The sequence below is a fragment of the Anguilla rostrata genome, chromosome 8 (genome assembly GCF_018555375.3).
Source record: "Anguilla rostrata isolate EN2019 chromosome 8, ASM1855537v3, whole genome shotgun sequence".
NCBI lineage: Eukaryota > Metazoa > Chordata > Actinopteri > Anguilliformes > Anguillidae > Anguilla > Anguilla rostrata.
In genome coordinates, this window is record NC_057940.1 from 39,832,636 (window position 1) to 39,852,610 (window position 19,975).

A 19,975-nucleotide genomic window follows, 5' to 3' on the forward strand; every position below is an offset into this window, starting at 1 on the left:
CTTCTCCACTGACCTAGCTTACGGAAGAGGACGTGAAGAGACCGTATGCGGAGTCACAAAACTTACGTAATGTGAAACCAATCAGTGAATACGTCATTAAGCCTGCCCACCCGAACGGTTCTGCTGCACTGAGCACGGTTGTCTAACCGTGCTGAAAACATCGTGCTGGGCACGGTTTGTGATCGTTCGGCGCCAAACCGTTTCCAGGTGGAAACACCATTGGAACCGTTCCTCTCTATGCTCAGGACCGTTCGGCCCTGCAGTGGAAAAGGGGCTATAGAGTCCTTGAGTCTAGAGCATGGGATTCTGCCATTCTTTAATTGAACTTCATTTGTACTTTTGTCAGAGCCAGGTGTGTGTGCAATGCGTGATTTCTATGAATGTGCTTTTATATGAGTTTATGAATTGTAAATTCAAAGCAACAAAGAATTCAGTGGCATCATTACACAGGATTGCACAGGATCAAAGTGGACATACAGAAGCTTTCCTCAGAAGCGTATGGTTTTTATGGGCCATGAAAAGCTCTTACCGGTTCCCCTGGCTCTCCTGGACGACCATCTTTCCCCATCTTTCCAGCCATTCCCTTTAAAAATGATGTAATGATTAGCAACATTGACAATGATTTAATCATTGGTATGATCCAGTTTATGTAGCCATTTTGTCACAACACACAGTACAAATGTAAATAAATCGCACATTAACGTATGGGAAGCATCATAACTGTACTTTGGGGCTGCTGGACAAAATCAGCACTGGTACCAGGAGGATCCGATACTGGACACCAGACTACAGTACATCAACGACACTGAAACCTAGTCTTCTGACTGGCTAAATGTTAATAAATTGCCAGAGTGAAAACATTGAAATAGCGGCACTCAGTTCTGGCTCCCTGTAGAAAAAACAATAGACCATGCACTGCTTACCATTAAACCGGGTAAACCTGGTGGTCCCTGGATCCCTTTCAAACCCTCCTTGCCCTGTTGAAAAAAGTATGTTGCTTCTAATTATCATATTATCAGTGACGTTGAATCCAGAAATAAACCACTGATATTAATTCTCAATTCTGAATCCTGTAGGGATGCTCTGTATGTACAGTGTTTACCTTAAATATAGGTACTTCTCTCATTTCTTGGAAATATAACAATTGAAGTGCACATTATAGAACTGACATCATTCTTACCTTCTCCCCAGAGGGTCCTGGAGGGCCCATCGGTCCTGGTTGACCATCAGTACCCTGCAAAGGAAAAAATACACCTGACAAACAGACTTAAAGCATTTTGTCTTCTTAACATTTTCTCTGTAAGCTTTTGGGTTAACATATTATCAGTGTCCCTTCTCAGGAATGTCTATTTAAACAGAAAACATTTAACCCAATACAAACATGCTAACACAATATGACTAAAAAGCTCATATGAATGAAGCTGTCATTTTTGCAGAGATGTGTTTTATCTTTGAGAATTCAAGTTAAACTTCTTTAATGCCTGTGCACAACAATACAACCAGAATTAAAATCTAATTTTGGTTATGGACTAGAATCAAGTGATTATCCCAGTTTCACCATTTCATTTCTAGTACAGTTCTGTAAAATCTTGAAGAAATTCTTCAAAGAACTGCAAGAAATTTAGAGAAACAACACAACCAGTCGACTAGTGAGGAGACAAATTGATTTCATGGGTAACTGGTCTCTTTCTTCGAAGGAATGTCAGCAGTAAAGTCACTGCCTTGTGTCTTGTGAATGATGGAGCCATCACCCTGTGGTGCTGTATTGAACATCCTTTCAACAGTTGAGCGAGGCTCATAAACTGGAGATGATGCCATACTCACTGGTTGACCCATCATGCCTGCAGCTCCTGGATATCCAGGAGCTCCTGGTTGTCCCTATAAAACAGGTTGCATTGGTTGTTTTGTTGCATTGGTAAACGAACAAGTAACAGTACATGCCTGGATTCAATAAAAAAAAGTGTTCTTAAGTTTTGACTTTAGCAAAAAATGTGTACGATTTTTCTTCAGACACAATTTTGGCAGGTTAATTCTGAAAATTGTAGACCTTGTGAAAAAAAAGTTGACATTAATTTCATGTTAAAGTTATGAGCAATCATTGTTTTTAATCTAAGCCATAGAAACATAAAATGCTTATGTCTTTAAAAGAAAACAAAATTGTATTGAGTGATTATATCTAATATTTGACAAATGTATTAAGATGACAGAAGGTAAACCACACCTGAATCCATTATGACATTGCTATCGTGTTTACAGTACAGTGTCCAATTGACTCAATTTCTTTTATTTTATTTCACCTTTTCACCTTTCTCCCCAGGCGTACCAGGATGTCCTCGATCACCTTTTACTCCCTGTGGGTAAATAATTGAACAGTATAGCAAGAGACGTGTGTTACAGTGTTTCTAAATGTGCAGCAAGACAGTCAAGACAATTTGACAAATTTCCAACACATTATTATTATTACTATTATTATCATGAGAAAATAGCTGAAATGGTAGATGGTGTGTCTGATGCTGAACCTCCATGTTTCTGAGGCAGGTAGGCGGAGCTGAACCTACCTTTGCTCCTTCGGCTCCAGGTGGTCCGGGTGGGCCTGTCGGCCCTGTTGGTCCCTGCAGTCACACACAAACAACTGACTCATTTCTCTGCTCACAACTGTAACAATACGAGCAGCATATACTAACACATACTCCTGCCATGGTCAGGTACAGTATAAATGACTAAACCACAACAGCAATTGGCATTATCTTACTTAAAACTCTTAAAACCTTAAACCCTACTACAGGGCATCAAAAGATTAAAAAAAAATTAAAAAAAATCCTGATGTAGGATGCCTGCAGCAACTGGTGAACTACCGTCTCTGTGTACATGTACATATTTTTTGTACACAGTAGTCGTAGGTTACGCGTATTCATACCTGGAACCCATCTTGGCCATCCTTTCCTGCGGTTCCAGGAAGCCCTTTGTCCCCTTGAACCCCTGGCATGCCGGGGGATCCGGGAGGGCCCGGTGGACAGTCTGAGCACACATTCTGGAATGCCAAACGACATGAGGTCCACAACAATCCACACGCTGGACACCCAGTGTTTTTCACATATGTTCTTCACAGTTAGGTCATTCTGTTCTGAGTCACACTTGCGAAGTATGTATGCATGCATGTATGTATGTATGTATATACATATGTATGCATGTGCCAACATACAGTATATGTAAATGAATATGTGAGGTCCTAATTTATTTCCCAATTCAAAACTAGGAAGACAAATCAGTCCTTATTTTTACCAAGAAACTGAATGAATGAATGAATGCATGTACTCGTAGTTTTGTCAGAAGGATGAATTTTTAGGATGCAAACTGTAGCAAATTGCTTTTTCGCTCTTGAAAAGAACACGGCTATAATGAGGATGTTTCCACACTTCTTCTAAATGTCATGGCACCCAGAGAGCTGTAAGTTGTTAGAGTACTGACATAAATAATGTGACAATAACAATGCAAAATAATACAGTTAATAACTGGTACCATATTGTTAACAGTAACCTCTCACATTCAAAAAATATTCATATTATTGACCTCACAGAAGTGTCACAATTGTGTAAATGGATGGTGATTTAAAATATGTTATGTAAGCCACCATCATTTAAATGTTTAACATTCCTTACCTTCAGATCTAACTGTGAGATGTCAGCGGCTTTCCCCTGGAAAAAAAAAAAAAAAAAAAAAAAAAGGCCAACTGTCAGATTTATTTTGTTAAATATGACATTATCTTTTCAAGGGGGCATAGAGTCAGTGCCTTTGGGACAAGGCACATAGGCTTTTTGTGCTGTTACCTGATGTTGTTACTCATGCTCATCACCTATAACCCAAATGAAAAGTCAATGCATACCGGCTCTCCGGTTGTCCCCTTCTCTCCTGGCCTTCCTGGTAAACCCTGCCAAACAGAGGACGAGTCATAACGTCAGTTACCACAGAGTCATTGGCAGATATAATGAATAGCATAAAACAAGAAACAATAAAAGATAATACAATTAAATTTATTAAAATAACAATGCTTGCAAATGACTTAATAAGCAAAAACAATAAAAACAGACATTAAATCTCAAGACATGTCAATCTAGCTTTGAAAAGGCCATATAGTACAGGAGGAGAAAAATCTACTACTAGGAAAATAATACATCAAAGTTCATAGATTTACAGTTGACGTGCTCAGTAGGGATAACATTTTGTGACACAACTGAAAGAAATATTTTTGGCTGAGAGAATGTTTGAACCATTGGCAACCCACTCAACTGACCTTCTAAATTGTAAGCACTATTCTGAAATGAAGACACTGCCATGACATTAGTCAAGTAAGAGTGCTGCAGAATTCTAATTTGATTTAGCATGCTTGTACAGCTAGTTAATCTTTTTAGGCTCCCCAAAAAATACTGTTATGAGAGATTACTGTAGATCAAACAGATGCTTGACTCGGTGTTCCTGGTGAGGAGATGACATTTTCCCATCCAAATTTTTCACCTGGTCATAAGCTAATATAGCAGCATAAATGTTACTAACAAAAGCTTCCTGTCATTAAGAGAAACAGGACATGGGATGAGTCACCTATCTTTTCTGAATTATTATTTTTACTTTTACTTGTACTCTATTAAATACAGAACTAGATAGTCCTCATGTCCACTTCTTATAGAGCTCAGTGATCTTGTGGTCTAAACATAATAGACCAGTTGTTTGTGTGTTTGTCATCATTAATATCATTAAGTCATTTAGTAACCACTGTTTGGCATATATAAACCAATGCAGGGATAATGATGACAGAAGTGAGTCATTTTGATGTGAAATTGTGCATTTCTAATGCTGTGGAGAAGATTGTTCAGAGCGAGCCTTAAGGTAGATAACATGAGAGGAGGTAAGCGGGAGAACAAAAGGGTTTTCGAAGCGAATGTGAGCAGAAACGAGTCAGATGAGGAGCGGAGCCCGCGGGTCGCTCCAGAGAAGCAAAGAATAAAGAAGACAAGTAGAGCGACAGAATATTCAGCTGAGAGCGAGGAAAAGCAAGGCTCCCGCGAAAATGTCGGAAGAGAGATCAACGGTAATCTGCCGAAGCGCTGGAGCGGAACGCTTTGAAAGGAGCACACCGCAAAGGAAACGGCAAGAAATGAGTTTCGCGTGCGAGTCGAAGAACAAGAAAGCCCCGCTTTACAGGGGAGCTGACGGTGATCGCCGTATTTTAGCGGGAGGGGAAGGGGGACGGTGATTTTTATGAGAAGGGATGAAAATAAGGAAAGGGTTTTGAGAAGGTCGTATACTCCTGGAATGCATGCAGACTTGCATTCTAGCTGCTTGTCACTGTTGCACACACATGCCTCGTGTCCTATTCAGGGCTGTAGCACATGATGTACGCTAGATGATGTACGCTATGGAGATGCTCACACTGCATCGCATCCCAGCTAGCCAAATATCACTTTTACAAATGTACCGTAGGTTCTGGAAAGTTGTAAAAAAAAAAATAATAATAATCTTGTTTTTGTGATTTTGCTAGCTGACAGATTAACCTATAAAATATTATACTGCAGAAATAATAGGTTGTAAAAAAATAAAAAAATGAAAAACAAACCTAAATGTTCCTGCAATGTTGGCATGTACTCCAACCTTACTGCAAAGTTATAAAAGGTTAATAATATTCTATGCTTTTTGTGATCATGTCACACTCTTGTGTCCTAAGAGGTATATTGCATTGTATTTTACCCCACTTTATCATTTGAGTTCATTACTGTATCATAAGGCCTATGTGAGTACCACTTGCTGCATTTTTGTTTGAATTCAAATAACAGACTTTATAAATGTTTCCGTTGAATGCTTATTGTACTCACATTGTGTCCAGCAGGTCCCTGAGGACCAGCAATACCAGGTAGACCCCTAGCACCCTGCATTGTAGAAATTCACACATCAAATATCAATAAAAATTCAAAGACAATACCAGCAGTTCTTATTATGCATACCTTTTTCAAAAAAAGAGACAACATTCAAATCTAAGCTTGTATGTGGGAGCTTCAATATTCATTGCCATTGTATGGTTTCAGTATAGTACATTTTTGCATGCGCAGAAACTTAAAAACAAATTGAGTTCAAATAAATACAAGCTTGAATTCCCACCTGGTTGGATAGCAAGTAAATTAGCTCTTGACACACATTAAAACATTATTTAATTAAAATAATGCAATGCAGCAATTAATAATATGTCACCAGGCATTCATGGCCTATTGAAGGCTAAAAGAATTGCTTGCCTGCCAATATTTCTTTGCTTAAATTTTACCTTCATTCCAACTGAGGAACATTTCCATTCTTACCATAGGACCTGGTTCACCATTTTGTCCAGGAGGTCCCTAAAACAACATGTGTTTAGGTCTTAGTTATTTTAGCTCATTTTTTTGGGTCAGCAAAAACATAGGCTAATCACATTGTACCAACATAGGATATAGACAACAAATGTAACACTGTAGGACTAATGACCTGAGTTTTCAAAAAAATCCATACACAAAATACTTCATTCCTACTACCAATGTGAGATGATGCGTAAGTGCTATAAAAAGAATGTATCACTATTTAAATAAATAAAGAACCTGTAGTGGTAGGGGTCATATTGAATTTCAGTGAAAGTAATATCTATTTCCTCTATTAGTAGTTACTTCCCATAGCAACAGGCTGTGGAATACAACGTGTGTGGACTAATTTTGTTTCGGTGTAAGTATGTGTGTGAAAGCACATGCCTCTTTCTCCCCATTTGGATTTCTCAGTTGTGTAATTAGACTTGGTCCACAGCAGAAACACCCTCAGACGAGTATAAATGTCTTTCACTCTGCATTTGGAGGTCAGTTTTCTCTGCAGTCCAGCAGCTTATCCGCATAGTCATTGTGCTGGGTAGATTCACTTCACATACAGTACAGTTGGCAAAGGGGAGCTGCAAGCACCCCACTGACCGGAGCAGCTGCCCTTGCATGATGACAGAGGGAAAATGCTGCCAACCAAAGCCCTCCATTTCCTGGGTGATGCTACGGTCAAGTGTGTCGCACAGTCAGCATTGGCATGATAGAGATTTCATACCGGAGTACAACCAGATAATGGGTGATTTAGCAAGATTTGTCACCAAACACTGAGTATATTGTTGCTTTAGAGCTGAAAGCTCTTATCTCCACAAAATGAAATTCTCAGAAGCAACAAAAAAAAAAAGGTTTCTATTTTCCATTTACAAATGGGCATTATGTTTTATCTTTTGGGGTTCTGAGTTATGAAACTGACAGTACATAGAGCCAGATGAGAACTTTAAAAATGGCAGAAATGGGGATACAAGGTTTTTGCACTTGTGCGTGTGCACGTGTGTTAACAATAAGCACGCAGGCAGATGCATGTAATTGCATGTGGAAGATGCAATTACCGGGGGTCCGGTGGTGCCCTCTCCAGGGGGACCCCTGCCTCCTGGAAGTCCCTGCAGTCCTGGGGCTCCAGGGGGACCCTGTAAATACAGAATCAGAACTGAGGACCAGAATCCATGTAACCCACTGCTACTGTACAACAAAATCCTTTATCATCCAGTGTGTGAAGGCGCTGTCAGCACTGAATTATTCACTTCTTTTAATGGACCACGGGAACACGTGTGCATTTAATTTAAGCTCTTTCCATCTGCAGTTCAACCAGTCATGAAGCACCGTGTGTCCCATCCTTTTTTTTTTTGTTCCAGGGCAAGATTTTCCCAGGACACTGCGTATCCATACACGCATGGTAACAAGGTTGTGGTGTAATACAAAAAGCAGGGCTGTCTTTATGCATGCGCATTTGCTGGCTCAGTTTACCCTCTGGGGTTCATTGATTAATGACTTCATGGTATTATGGAATCAATAAGCCACTAGTCTCCAAACAAGCCAGATTTATCAAATTGCATCTTGTAAATTTTCTGATTACATTGCCCTCTAAATATTTCTCCTTCAGCTTTATGAAATTACTTTATCGACTGGTGTGCAGCCACAGGCTCGCCAAGGGAACCCGAAGAGTGTGCACTGCCTGCTCGGCCATAAATGTGTTATCTGACATTATCTATATCAATAGGCAACGCTTAATATATGTCACCACGCATCACTGATTTTTGGCCTTGTGCAGTCAGACATTGAAGTGCGATATGCAATATCGCCCAATGGGGAGTATGCACATACTGTAGGCCTCCAGGAATTAGTCTGTTTCAGTCGTTGGGTCTCCATGTTCTGTAAGGTTACTGTACGTACAGTGCAGTCCTTAAGTATTTGGACAGTTATACATTTTTTGTTGTTTTGGCTCTGTACTCTAGGCATTGGATTTGAAATGAAACAATGAATATGAGGTCAAAGTGCAACTTTAATTTTATGGTATTTACATGCACGATCCATGTAGGAATTACAGCCCTTTTTTACATAGTCACCTCATTTTAAGGGACCAAATATCATTATCCCCAATTAAGTCCTCATATTTAGTCCTTGGTTGCAAATTCTTTGCATTCAATGACTGCCTGAAGTCTGTGACCGATAGACACAACCAGATGCTGGGTCTCTTCCCTGGTGATGCTCTGCTGCCAGGGCTGCAATGCAGCCATCTTCAATCTTCAGTTTGATTCAGGGAAATGTTGCCTTCAGTCCTGTCTTCAGAAAGTGAGGCGCATGTTCAATTGGATTCAACATGAGTGATTGACTTGGACAGTCAAAATCACTCCACTTTTTGGCCCAGAAAGAACTACTTGGTTGCTTTAGTAGTGTGTTTGGAGTCACTGTCCAGCTGCAAGGTGAAGTTCCATTCAATGAGTTCTGAGGGATTTGGTTGGAGCTGAGCAGATAAGGTGTACTTGTACACTTCAGACTTCATCCTGCTTCTGTTGTCACATCATCCATAAATGAGCCAGTTCCAGTGGCAGTCATACATGCCCAAGCCATAACACGCTATCCACCATGTTTCACTGATGGGGTGGTATGCTTTGAATCATGATTAGTTCCTTTTTTACTCCACACTTTTCTCTATCCATCACTTTGATAGAGGTTAATACTCATCTCATCTGTCTATAACTTCCAAAACTCTACAGTTTATTGTAGTTTTTAGTAACCTCCATTATGTTCTTAAGACTTACCAGTGGTTTGCATCCTGTGGTGAACCATCTGAGGTTAAGATAGTGTATTCTTCTTTATGGTAGTCTTTGACACATCTATATCTACATCCAGGAAAGTGTTTTGGATTTATTCAACAGCTGAAAAGGGTTTCTTCTTCACAATTGAAAATATTATTCAGTCATCCACTATTGTATCCCATGATCTACCAGGTTGTTTGCTAATCCTGAGTTCACCAGTGTGTTCTTGCTTCCCAATAATGTATGAAATAGTTGATTTTGACACACCCAATGTTTAATTTATTTATCTCTGATCGATTCTTTATGATTTTTCAGCCTCATGACGGCCTGTTTTATTTGGTTCTCATAGCCACAATAGACTCCGAATGTAAACTTCACACCTGCAATCAACTCTAGACCTTTTGTTTGTTTGCTTTCTTGTGTATGAGCTAGTGATGAAAAAACAAACAGCTGGCCAAGAAAAGCTAACCAGCCAATTGCACAATTACTATTTGTTTTCGAAAATGGGGGGACTATGCATAAAAAGGGCAGCAGTTCCTGCAAGGTTCACCTGATACTGATCTACATACCCGCAAGTTAAAGCTGACAGTCAGCACAAAATTCATTTGTATTAGATTATGAGGATATATGTAAATATGCATTTTAAGGAGCACCAGTTTAGCTTCAATGCACAAGATTCGCATTGCATGCACGCATCATCATTTTACAGGGAGCAGCCCAGGGAGCACTGCTTCCCCAGCAGATTTTTAATCACCCTACCTTGGGGCCCTGAGGTCCTGGCAGTCCTTGTGATCCAGGTGGTCCCTGAAAATGCAAAATGAATCGAAAATTGAATTAGTTTCCCCTCAGCACAAGTCCCACACTGAGACTAGCGCCGTAGTTACCTGCTTTTCCTGGGGAAAAAAAAGAACTGTTAGAAGCGATGATTGCACTAAAGTGCTTCGCCATTGTGTTGCGCGGGTGAGGTATTCGTCTGCCACTAACGCAGCTGTAAACCGGCGCTGCTACGAATAGCAGCGCCTGCAAATCGAAAAGTTATGGCCCTCGTTAATTCAACGCGCCGGGATTAAACTGCGACCGTGCTGTTTTCCGGGCGTAGTCAGCACATTCGCAAAAACTGTTAATGCGCTTCACACTCAGAGCTGAGAGAGTGAACTTGGTAGCATAAATCACGTTTTGGAGGCACTAGTAGAAATACACTCACCGGCCACTTTATTAGATACACCTGTTCAACTGCTCGTTAGCGCAAATATCTAATCAGCCAATCACGTGGCAGCAACTCAATGCATGTAGGCATGCAGACATGGTCAAGATGATCTGCTGAAGTTCAAGCATCAGAATGGGGGAAGAAAGGTGATTTAAGTGACTTTGAATGTGGCATGGTTATTGGTGCCAGACGGGCTGGTTTGAGTATTTCAGAAAGTGCTGGGATTTTCACGCACAGCCATCTCTAGGGTTTACAGAGAATTGTCCGAAAAAGAGAAAATATCCAGTGAGTGGCAGTTCTCTGGGCAAAAATGCCTTGTTGATGGCAGAGGTCAGAGGAGAATGGCCAGACTGGTTCGAGCTGATAGAAAGGAAACAGTAACTCAAATAACCACTCGTTACAACCGAGGTATGCAGAAGAGCATCTCTGAATGCACACCACGTCAAACCTTGAAGTAGATGGGCTACAGCAGCAGAAGACCACACCCGGTACTAGCAAGTACCTAATAAAGTGGCCGGTGAGTGTAAGTCAAAAAAGGTTATTTTTTTATTTTGTTTTTATTGTACAGGAGTACACTTGCCAAGACATAATGAAGCAGTATGTATTCATGGTAGCTCTAAACTAGAAGATGTCAGAGCGGCATTATTGTTTTTGGATAGTTGCCAAAAGAAAGAAAAAAAACATATCTTGTTCAATGACTCAGTAATTGGAAAAGGACCTAGAACACAGGTGTTTTTGTCTTACAGGCTGTCCGTCCTTCCCTTTCCCCGGTAACCCAGGGATTCCAGCCACGCCCGTCTCTCCGCGGGTTCCTGGGGGACCAGGACTTCCTTCTTTGCCTGTTTCTCCCTAGAAAAGAAAAATTGGAAATATACAGTACAGTGGAAATTGCTCCCACTCTCATTCCTAGCTTCTGCAACACTTCTCAGAACAACCATTGGAAATTCTCATTGTCAGATCACTTATCTGTGTGAGTATGGACTGGCTTACTGAACACTATAGGAATTCTATAGTGTATAGTTGGTTTTAACTTTGCTTGTTCATTAAAATGTAAATCAAAGATCATTATCAAAGATTGCTCAGAGAATTGGGAAGAACTTGTCCCTGGCTCACTGTTCTCCCTAAGCAAAATAGCAGGCCACTAAAGTGGTTTGAGTTGACTGAAGTTCTCTAAGATGTATTTTAGCGTAATCCGTGAGCAATTCTACGAAGTAAATTCAATGACCTCAAAACACTGCTTAAAACTAATACTAAAAAACTACTTTGATCTACTTACTGTAGGTTTCTGTCAAACCATCCCTATTACACTACTGTTATACAACATATTCAACATCTCACATCCATATATATATATATAGTCATGTTAAAATTATAAAATGATTCAAAATAATTGATAAAAATTAAGAATTTTTTTTTTAAATGTACCTAATTTTCTCATCTAAACATTTCCTGGTGCTGAGATATCTATGTTGGAAATATATTAAATTTACATAACATTTATGTATTATATAACAACTACAGCAACATTTGTTAAATGCCTTTGAAGAGAACAGTGTCTGTAAGTTTAGCCCTAGACTCTATTACGCATATGTCAAATTTGTGACTGATTGACCCAAAAACAGGGAAAACATGCAGCCCCAAATCCCACTGCTTCTAGCCACAGTGTGCTCTGCCAGCCAGAGTAAACTGATGACCCCATTGCAACTGCTTGCAACCTTAAATGCACTCCACCCATCGATTCTGACTGAGTTGGAAGATTTTGTTTGACTAAGCTGGTGGTGCTTGCTCATATTTACTGAGCATTGATTGGCATGTTACAATCTGCCAATCACCACACAGGTTCATTAGAGGTCTTTGCTAGCTTCCCTTATGGAAACAAAATACAGTGCAATATATTTAAATAAGAAATAAATAATAATATATGAGCAACACACAATTTCAGCTTTCAGATACTGGAACTTGTTCATCCTGTGACATATAACTATTATATTTTTTCAGACATTCCAGTATATATCCACTATTTCACAAAATAAAGTAAATCCCATTTCCATAAACACTGATGAAGCAGTATCTAATTAATTTAAACCTATAAATAAAAAGTAGTTAGTAGTAGCTGATCTAAGACATGAAAATATTCTTATTAACATGCTTAACCCACCTTCCTGGCCATGTCATTAAGATGCGTACAAGACTCCATAATTATCTAATGCATATTAATGCCATTATAAAGACCTCAAAGGCCCTGCCATTGGCCCATGGCCTTGTATCATTAGCCAGTGATGACAGGCAGCCTTACAGGCTGCGGCGAGACAAAAACACGGCTTCATCCTGCGCCAGTATCCTTCATCCTGTCACCGCGCCGCCGGCTAGCCTCCCCTTTGCGCCGGGTGCCAACAGGCTCGCCTATCTGATGCTCTTTTCTGATTGGCCCTCGCTCTCCCGGCTCTGACTCGCAGACAGGTGCGTGAGAGGGGCGCGGCAGGCGGCCCTGCCATTTAACGGGGTGTCTGGTGCGGCCGTGCGCTCGTTCGCGCTGCGAGTGGTCGGCGGGGGGAGGGGGGCGGATACCTTTTCTCCTCTCGGCCCCACTGGTCCGGGGGGGCCTGTTTTTCCAGGGACTCCCTGCGAGAGAGAACAGGGAAGAGAACAATAGGCACAATGACCCGCTGCGTTCAATCACTGGCAGCGACGCACGCTCCATGTCAAATGCATCCTCGGGTAGCGGACGTACCACGTTGCCTGGCAACCCGCGAGGACCCAGTTGGCCTTGCTGACCCGGCGGACCCTGCAAAGCAAACAGAAATAATATTATGGGATGCACTGAAAATGGAGGACGAAACCAGTCTGTGGAGATTGACACAGTGGTTCTATCAGGCCAAAAGGGTGTCAGCCCAAACGACAGCACCCCCACCACATCACATCAGTGCATTGTGGGTAACTTACTGGATCACCAGCACGCCCAGTCTCTCCTTTGACACCTGCGTCTCCCTTCGGTCCCTGTTAGCGGTTGTGGGACAAGAACAAGAACATTGCCTCTTAATAATGAATATTAATTACTACTTCAGACATCACACTCACAAAAGAAGACATGGCCGTATGACAAACATTAGTATGGCACCACGTGGATTCAGTGCCATGGGTATGTTGAAGGGGTGGCATAGCTTAAATACTGCTTACCAGTGGACCGGATGGACCGCGGTGACCCTGTTCACCTGGCAATCCCCTAGGACCCTTCAGAGAATAGTCATATATTAGTGCAGAATCGCAATTACATAAATTATATAAAACCTCAAATAACTGAATTATTATACAAAAACATACCTTTTTACACCTGTAGATTGGTACCTCATAGTTTAGTGGTAAGTGTAATATGAAATTATAAATGTGAATGTAAATGCAGTCATAACAATTAACCTTTATAAAGATACTCGTATCCATATTGGAAATAACAAGAATAAATTTCACTGAACTTATCATCTGTATCTGCACTCTTTTTGACATACATGGAACTTGTGCTCCAGCTGATAATGTCTGTCAAACATACTAAAAAAGACTGTTCTAAGAGCTTATCAATCTGAACAAAAAATCTGGGGAAGCAAATGCATATTATTTTACTGAGTATGCTCACTGTCTTCTAAATGGCTGAGAGAGCTCCAGAGACAGTTTGATTCTTATCATCTTATCCATACGTTGTGTAAATGACATTAACTTCTCAGCACTTCAATAACAAAGACGAACACTGGAACCATTATATCATCTGAAAACCCTTAAAAAGATGTATGCAGTAAGATAAAGGGAAAAACCTCTTCATTACAGCAGGTTTTTTAAAAACATAAACAGTAGCACACCTTTGCTTCAGGATGATGTTGACAAAAAAGGGCTAAAACATGAAAATACACAGATTCAAGGCCTTGTAACATTGACAAGCTTTAACCTGACATGTTATTAAAAGTGTGTTCTAATTCAGTTCATTCTTACAGATTGCAGACATACACTGATGGTATGTTTGAGTTTACAGTGTATGTAAAAATATATATATATATATATATATATATATAAATAACACCAGGTGGGAAATTGCTGAAAGCTGTCCCTGATTAAAAATGAATTGGAGACATGTCTCTACCCTTTGCCCAATCAAGATGGTTCTTATGTGATCACTGTCAGCAAGCACACTGGTAAGTACACCAGAAGCATCAGGCTAAAGTGCAAATCTTTCCAAAGAAACATTAGCTCTCTTCTGACATCTAGTGGCTCATTCACTGCACCACGACTTCTCTCTGTCAAAGGGGCCAGAACACCAATTTGCTACTCTACAGACTACAACTACTACAACTATATTTACAATTATGGCATATATTGAGTATTTTCTACAGAATTCCATGGTTTACCATTCTGCAAATTACTTACAATGTTTCCTGGTTTCCCTTGGTCTCCCTTCTCGCCTCTTTCTCCAGGTTTCCCCTGAGTAAATAAGAAACAACTCAAATAAAACCAGGCAGACAATATGCATCTCCTCATTTATACTGTCCAGATAGGCAGTAAATGTCTCTGTGTGCAATCTGTATTCATATGTCCACTTCATTATGACACTTAAGCTGAGCAATGTTCATAACAATGCAATGTAGTTTGGTATCAATTGTGTAACAGACTATAGTCAACAGTTATGTCTACACTGCTGTTCATATAACCTTAGTGTATGCACTATGTTGTAGGTCAGTCACTCAGTTAAATTAATAAATGTAAATGTCTTGCACCACACTCTGGGATCTGCTTGAAAATGCAGCCTCAGTGTAAGTAAATGCTCAGAGTATACTTTGCTTCAGATTTTTACAGTAAAGAATATAACATGTTTTGTCATATTGAATATTTGGGCAGAACATATGACTAATATATGAGAGAAATTAGATATTACCTGAATATAATAGCATAGCAACAGCTAAATACTCACTGGTTCGCCAGGCTCTGGGATTATATTGACAACCTAGACAAAAACAAATCCATGTATTGACGTTTGTTCACTATATATTCATAAGCATTATCACCTCACATTATCACCTTACATTTATCACATACATACAGTAAGTTACAACAACAGACTTTTTAAATGCTATTGTTACACTCTGAGTCAGGGTCTGGTCATAAAATGGAAAGGTATTTTTTTTTTGTCAAATGCATGCAACGATGCATGTGACACTGTGCTACTTACATTTCCTGGGAGTCCGGGCGATCCCTTGGGCCCCACGTCACCCTGAGGACAGACACAGTTGCTGAACATCATGACTGCCCAACATTAATGATCTGATGAAGCTAAATTTCCTTTGACAGCTACTACTACAATACAGCACTCAAGACTTAAACATGGGTTCCCAGAAAAGTCTCCACTCAATAAAAGTTAAGTGTTCCTGTCGGAAAGAAATGTGTTAATCTCAGTGTAAACCACTGCTCTGTATAAGCACTCTAGAAATTCAATTTCTATCAGCTCAGGAATTTGTCAGGGTAAGGTATTATTCTTTTAATCAGGTAATCATTTGCATGTGTATGTCAAGCACCAATTAATCTCACCTTGTCACCTCTATCTCCTTTAGGCCCAAAAGATCCTTCCCGTCCTCGTTCACCCTGGTTTAGCAAAAATGATTTGAGACTTAATATTTCCCTTCAGGTCTAACTAAGAGACACAATATTCATTGACATGCAGATTAGCACAGTGCACAATCTGAAACCTGAAATTACAAGAGCATCAAAGATTAATAAGTGTCAAACCCCACCATATCCTGTAACTGTACTGTACACCCACTCGTTATTAAAAATGATTCTGGCACGGAGAGGTAATCAAGCTCATGCCCATCTGAGCTGTCAACCTGGCTTTCAGCAGTTGTCCACCAGGTGTCCTCGTTTGATTTGTTTGTCCTCATTGTGTAAATCATTTGTCAGTCAGCAGGAACACAGGACTAATTAGAAAATTAGGGACCAATTATGAGGCGTTTGTCAGTGCAAAACAATGAAATGATGTTGTTATGGATAACTGTGAAGGAATTACAACATTGACGTGCAAACAACCTCAAGATCAACGACAGAATAAAAACAAGTCCGATTAGTACACTGACAGATTTATTTTGCACATCTGGCAAATTATCTTTACACCGCAGCACAAGATTATGATTTTTTTGGCAGTTAAAGACACACACAAATAAACAGTGTGAAACATAGACAGGCAAGGAGGCAGTGAGAGACAGCATGGTCTCATTAAGGATTTAACAGGCATCGGCAAGTGGAAATATTATTTGAAAAAGTGGATCCCTTAAAGTTATGTGCATTTTTAACAACTATGCGGTGAAACAAGCTAAAAATCATCCAAGCAAGAGAATAATGCATGAGACATTTGCACTGGAAGGTTGTTCTCTACTGATAAGATGGCCTCCTGAGCCATGCAAAACCAGGAACTTTAATATTCTGCCGCAGAGCACCATTCTAAATACACTGGGTTTTAGTCAGGGCTTATTGAGATGGAGATGGACATTACACCCAGCACTACTGCACTGAAGGAGCTTAACAGATTAATGATCTGGACAAACGGCTCTCGCTTGTTGCACAACATGGCGAGAATCAGACCGACCTCATCCTGTGGTTTAAGGGTCGGGAACGCAACATTTATACAACCTAAAATAAACTGGTTTATTTTTGAGACTACACTTCCATGCACCCTAACCCACTGTTGCCTCCCATGGCTGTGTTTTAACATAGCGCTGTCAATTGCTTAAAAGGAATTCAATCTCTTATAGTGGGGTCAGTGAGTCATTTTTCTGTTCTTTCAAACATGGGCTGAAGTTGTGCTTTTTTCCATTGTGTGTGTGTGTGAGTGTGTGCATGTGTGTGTGTGTGTGTGTGTGTGAGAGAGAGAGAGTGTGTGTGCATGTGTGTGTGCTTGTGTGTGTGTATGTGCCTGTGTGTGTGTGTGTTTGTGCGTGTGCACGCTTTTTCAGTTGCTTCTGAAAACGTCCAGTGTGTAACAGTCTATAAATAGCCCAATCCAAAGGGAAGATGGTATCGATCACGTCCTCTTTTCATTCCACATTCCGTCAGCAGAGCTTGTGCATTAATCAAGCCAGAGGAGCACACTGTATGTGCAGACTGCAGTGGGAGTTGCCGGTGTGGGGTGAGACGTGACAAAGTCCCTGCAGGTAATGCTAATGGCAGTTATTCCCCCGACCTGCACTGGTGTGGTCCAGATTTCATACAAGCACTTAGGGCCCAACTGCACATAGGAACAGTATCTTAACAGAATGAGCCACCCGCCACAATGTGTTTGCTTAATAACACGCGTGGTGCCATTAGCCTTTTCCCATCTGTAATGCTATATGCCCTGCTAGGTTTTGAGAAGTTTAACAGCGGAAGGCTTATTCTACCTGAGAGCCCTTCTCCCCTCTCGGCCCAGCGACGCCCGTCTGTCCTGGCAGTCCGGCCTCCCCCTGTAAGAGAGAGAATGACGCGTCAGCTCGCCACAAAAGGCCATTCACGCTCTCTCGGCGGAAGCGGCCATTTTGGTGCCACGAGGACCACTCACCCTCTCCCCAGCAGGTCCCCTGGGACCAACAGTGCCATCCGCGCCCTAAAAAACAGGAGAGTGCATCAAAGACACGCTGAGGCAAGAGTGTTCAGCTGATCTCGCCATCGCTGATGACATCATCACATCTTCAGCAGCACCACGGTTCAGATCGGATCGTGTGTGGAAACTGATTTTCCTCCCTCTGATACCTGGTGACCAGCGCTACCCGTCACGGTACAGTGAGCGCTCCGTCCCCATTTCCGCAAACCCGAGTTTGTTCTTCCACTCAATGTTGCTTTGAAAACATGTCACCCGTATATTTTTATGGCAGTTAAACAATAATTATGCTGATAACAAAGTTATTGTAGCGTAGCTACAGTAACAACTACCTTAGGGCCGGGTTTTCCAGGAAATCCATCTAAACCTGGTTCACCTGGAGGCCCCTGTAAGAGGAAAACAGAGAAGAGAAGCAACACGGAGTCCAGATGTTATACTGATAAATATTTATAGTCACATAGCACTTCATAACCAGCCGAACACTTTCCTCTCTCTACTAGTAAGAGTAAAACACTGTTGCGTGCAGTGTTGCCTTCTTTTTACTCCGAAAGCTGATTTTTAGGGCTTTGTAGGGGTCTTAAGAATGGCTGGCAGGTCAGTAGCTCTGGAATAACAAAAACATCACAGGCTGTGCAGGTGAAGCACTGGGAAGCACTGACCTTTGCCCCATCATTTCCTGGGAATCCATCAAGCCCGTCTTTACCAGGTAAACCCTAAGGCAAGAGAAAGATCAGAACGGTCAGCTTAAGTCACATGGGCAAACGGTTTCTACTGGCAGTGAACGCTAACAGCAGTAAACTTTCTCAGAGAGACAGAGAGGAAGAGCTCTTCAGCATTAAGGAAGTCCTACATCGTGGACTGTCATACTCATACGATGCAGGTGTACATTTCTGCCACAAGCCACTACTCACAGGTTTTCCCTGCTCGCCAGGTTTGCCTGAAAATCCAATTTCTCCGGGCAGTCCCTGAAGTACAAAAATGAACACAAATGGACACATCATTTGAAATCAATGCTATTCTGATATGTAGTCCAACAAGAAAACTCAAATTCTGAAAATTCAGTATAATCTACTAAATGCATCAATCTCTGATTACAGTAAATGTGCAGTCTTTTCTCTTGTCAAGAAGCCGCAATACATGCGATAATAGAGCCCCTGATTCTGTCAGTTATAATGTGTTGCCATTACAAAGCTGCCATTAACTTTTCATGATCAAGCTCTGAATCAATATCAAAATCTGAAATCAATATTCTTCAATATCATTGATTTTCAGGACTCACAGGAGGGCCAGTTTTTCCAGGAGGACCAGTTTGTCCAGAAGGACCCTAAGAAGGGCAAAGCAAAAATAATCAGTTAAAACCCATCTCAAATCAATCATACACAACTGAATGTTTCTCAACCATCAGGGATTTTACATGTATCCACTAGAGGAAGGAAGAGAGTCAGGTACCCTTAAACTGCACAGAACATGATATAATTCAGAAAGAACTTAAAGAGGGAAATAATCTATATTGTATTTCTTTCTTTCTACTTTTTTTTTTTTTTTTTTACTTCAGCCTAAGTGTTTCCACAGACACTATTTAGAGAGCAGTAATATCAGGTATGTGCTACACAGAAAACAGATTAGTAGATCTTATAACGTTTCTCCAAATAGAAAAGATTTCCACAGGCCCAGATCAAATGGCCCATATGGCACCAAGCACTACACAAAACAAACAATCACTTGTGCTTGTGGATCAACAAATTATATACAAAAGGGACAAACCATTACAAGGTATTGTCAAGGGCGAAGTAGAGAGGCCATTAACCAACCCGAGGTGGTGAAACATAATGATGATTAGGCTTGTGTATTATTGCAAGGTTATGAAGCATATTCTGGGACTCCTATTATTGAATATGTTTATTAAAATAACATCCAAAGAAATGAAAGACATTCCCAAGTTTCATAAGACAAATAGAAAACCAGAAGTTTATGTATGGTAATAGGAGTATTTATACATTAGGAGTATGTGTGGCACTAACATTTATGAACA

At 40.7% G+C, this 19,975-nt stretch overlaps 1 protein-coding gene across 2 annotated transcripts in view; it reads right to left on the minus strand.

The window, feature by feature from the left end:
• The window catches only part of col22a1 (collagen, type XXII, alpha 1), a 74,362-nt gene that overhangs the window by 12,568 nt on the left and 41,819 nt on the right, over positions 1 to 19,975 (minus strand). For both annotated transcript variants that reach the window (XM_064348230.1, XM_064348231.1), the window contains 28 exons: positions 19,223 to 19,267; positions 18,855 to 18,908; positions 18,603 to 18,656; positions 18,276 to 18,329; positions 17,905 to 17,949; positions 17,747 to 17,809; positions 15,906 to 15,959; positions 15,550 to 15,591; positions 15,292 to 15,324; positions 14,751 to 14,804; positions 13,518 to 13,571; positions 13,284 to 13,337; positions 13,072 to 13,125; positions 12,909 to 12,962; positions 11,085 to 11,189; positions 9,893 to 9,937; positions 7,427 to 7,504; positions 6,342 to 6,377; positions 5,865 to 5,918; positions 3,884 to 3,928; positions 3,660 to 3,695; positions 2,918 to 3,031; positions 2,559 to 2,612; positions 2,298 to 2,351; positions 1,825 to 1,878; positions 1,181 to 1,234; positions 924 to 977; positions 530 to 583 (listed from right to left, as the gene is read on the minus strand). In XM_064348230.1, the coding sequence (XP_064204300.1) occupies positions 530 to 583; positions 924 to 977; positions 1,181 to 1,234; positions 1,825 to 1,878; positions 2,298 to 2,351; positions 2,559 to 2,612; positions 2,918 to 3,031; positions 3,660 to 3,695; positions 3,884 to 3,928; positions 5,865 to 5,918; positions 6,342 to 6,377; positions 7,427 to 7,504; positions 9,893 to 9,937; positions 11,085 to 11,189; positions 12,909 to 12,962; positions 13,072 to 13,125; positions 13,284 to 13,337; positions 13,518 to 13,571; positions 14,751 to 14,804; positions 15,292 to 15,324; positions 15,550 to 15,591; positions 15,906 to 15,959; positions 17,747 to 17,809; positions 17,905 to 17,949; positions 18,276 to 18,329; positions 18,603 to 18,656; positions 18,855 to 18,908; positions 19,223 to 19,267 (1,551 nt within the window). The remainder of the gene's footprint in view (positions 1 to 529; positions 584 to 923; positions 978 to 1,180; positions 1,235 to 1,824; positions 1,879 to 2,297; positions 2,352 to 2,558; positions 2,613 to 2,917; positions 3,032 to 3,659; positions 3,696 to 3,883; positions 3,929 to 5,864; positions 5,919 to 6,341; positions 6,378 to 7,426; positions 7,505 to 9,892; positions 9,938 to 11,084; positions 11,190 to 12,908; positions 12,963 to 13,071; positions 13,126 to 13,283; positions 13,338 to 13,517; positions 13,572 to 14,750; positions 14,805 to 15,291; positions 15,325 to 15,549; positions 15,592 to 15,905; positions 15,960 to 17,746; positions 17,810 to 17,904; positions 17,950 to 18,275; positions 18,330 to 18,602; positions 18,657 to 18,854; positions 18,909 to 19,222; positions 19,268 to 19,975) is intronic.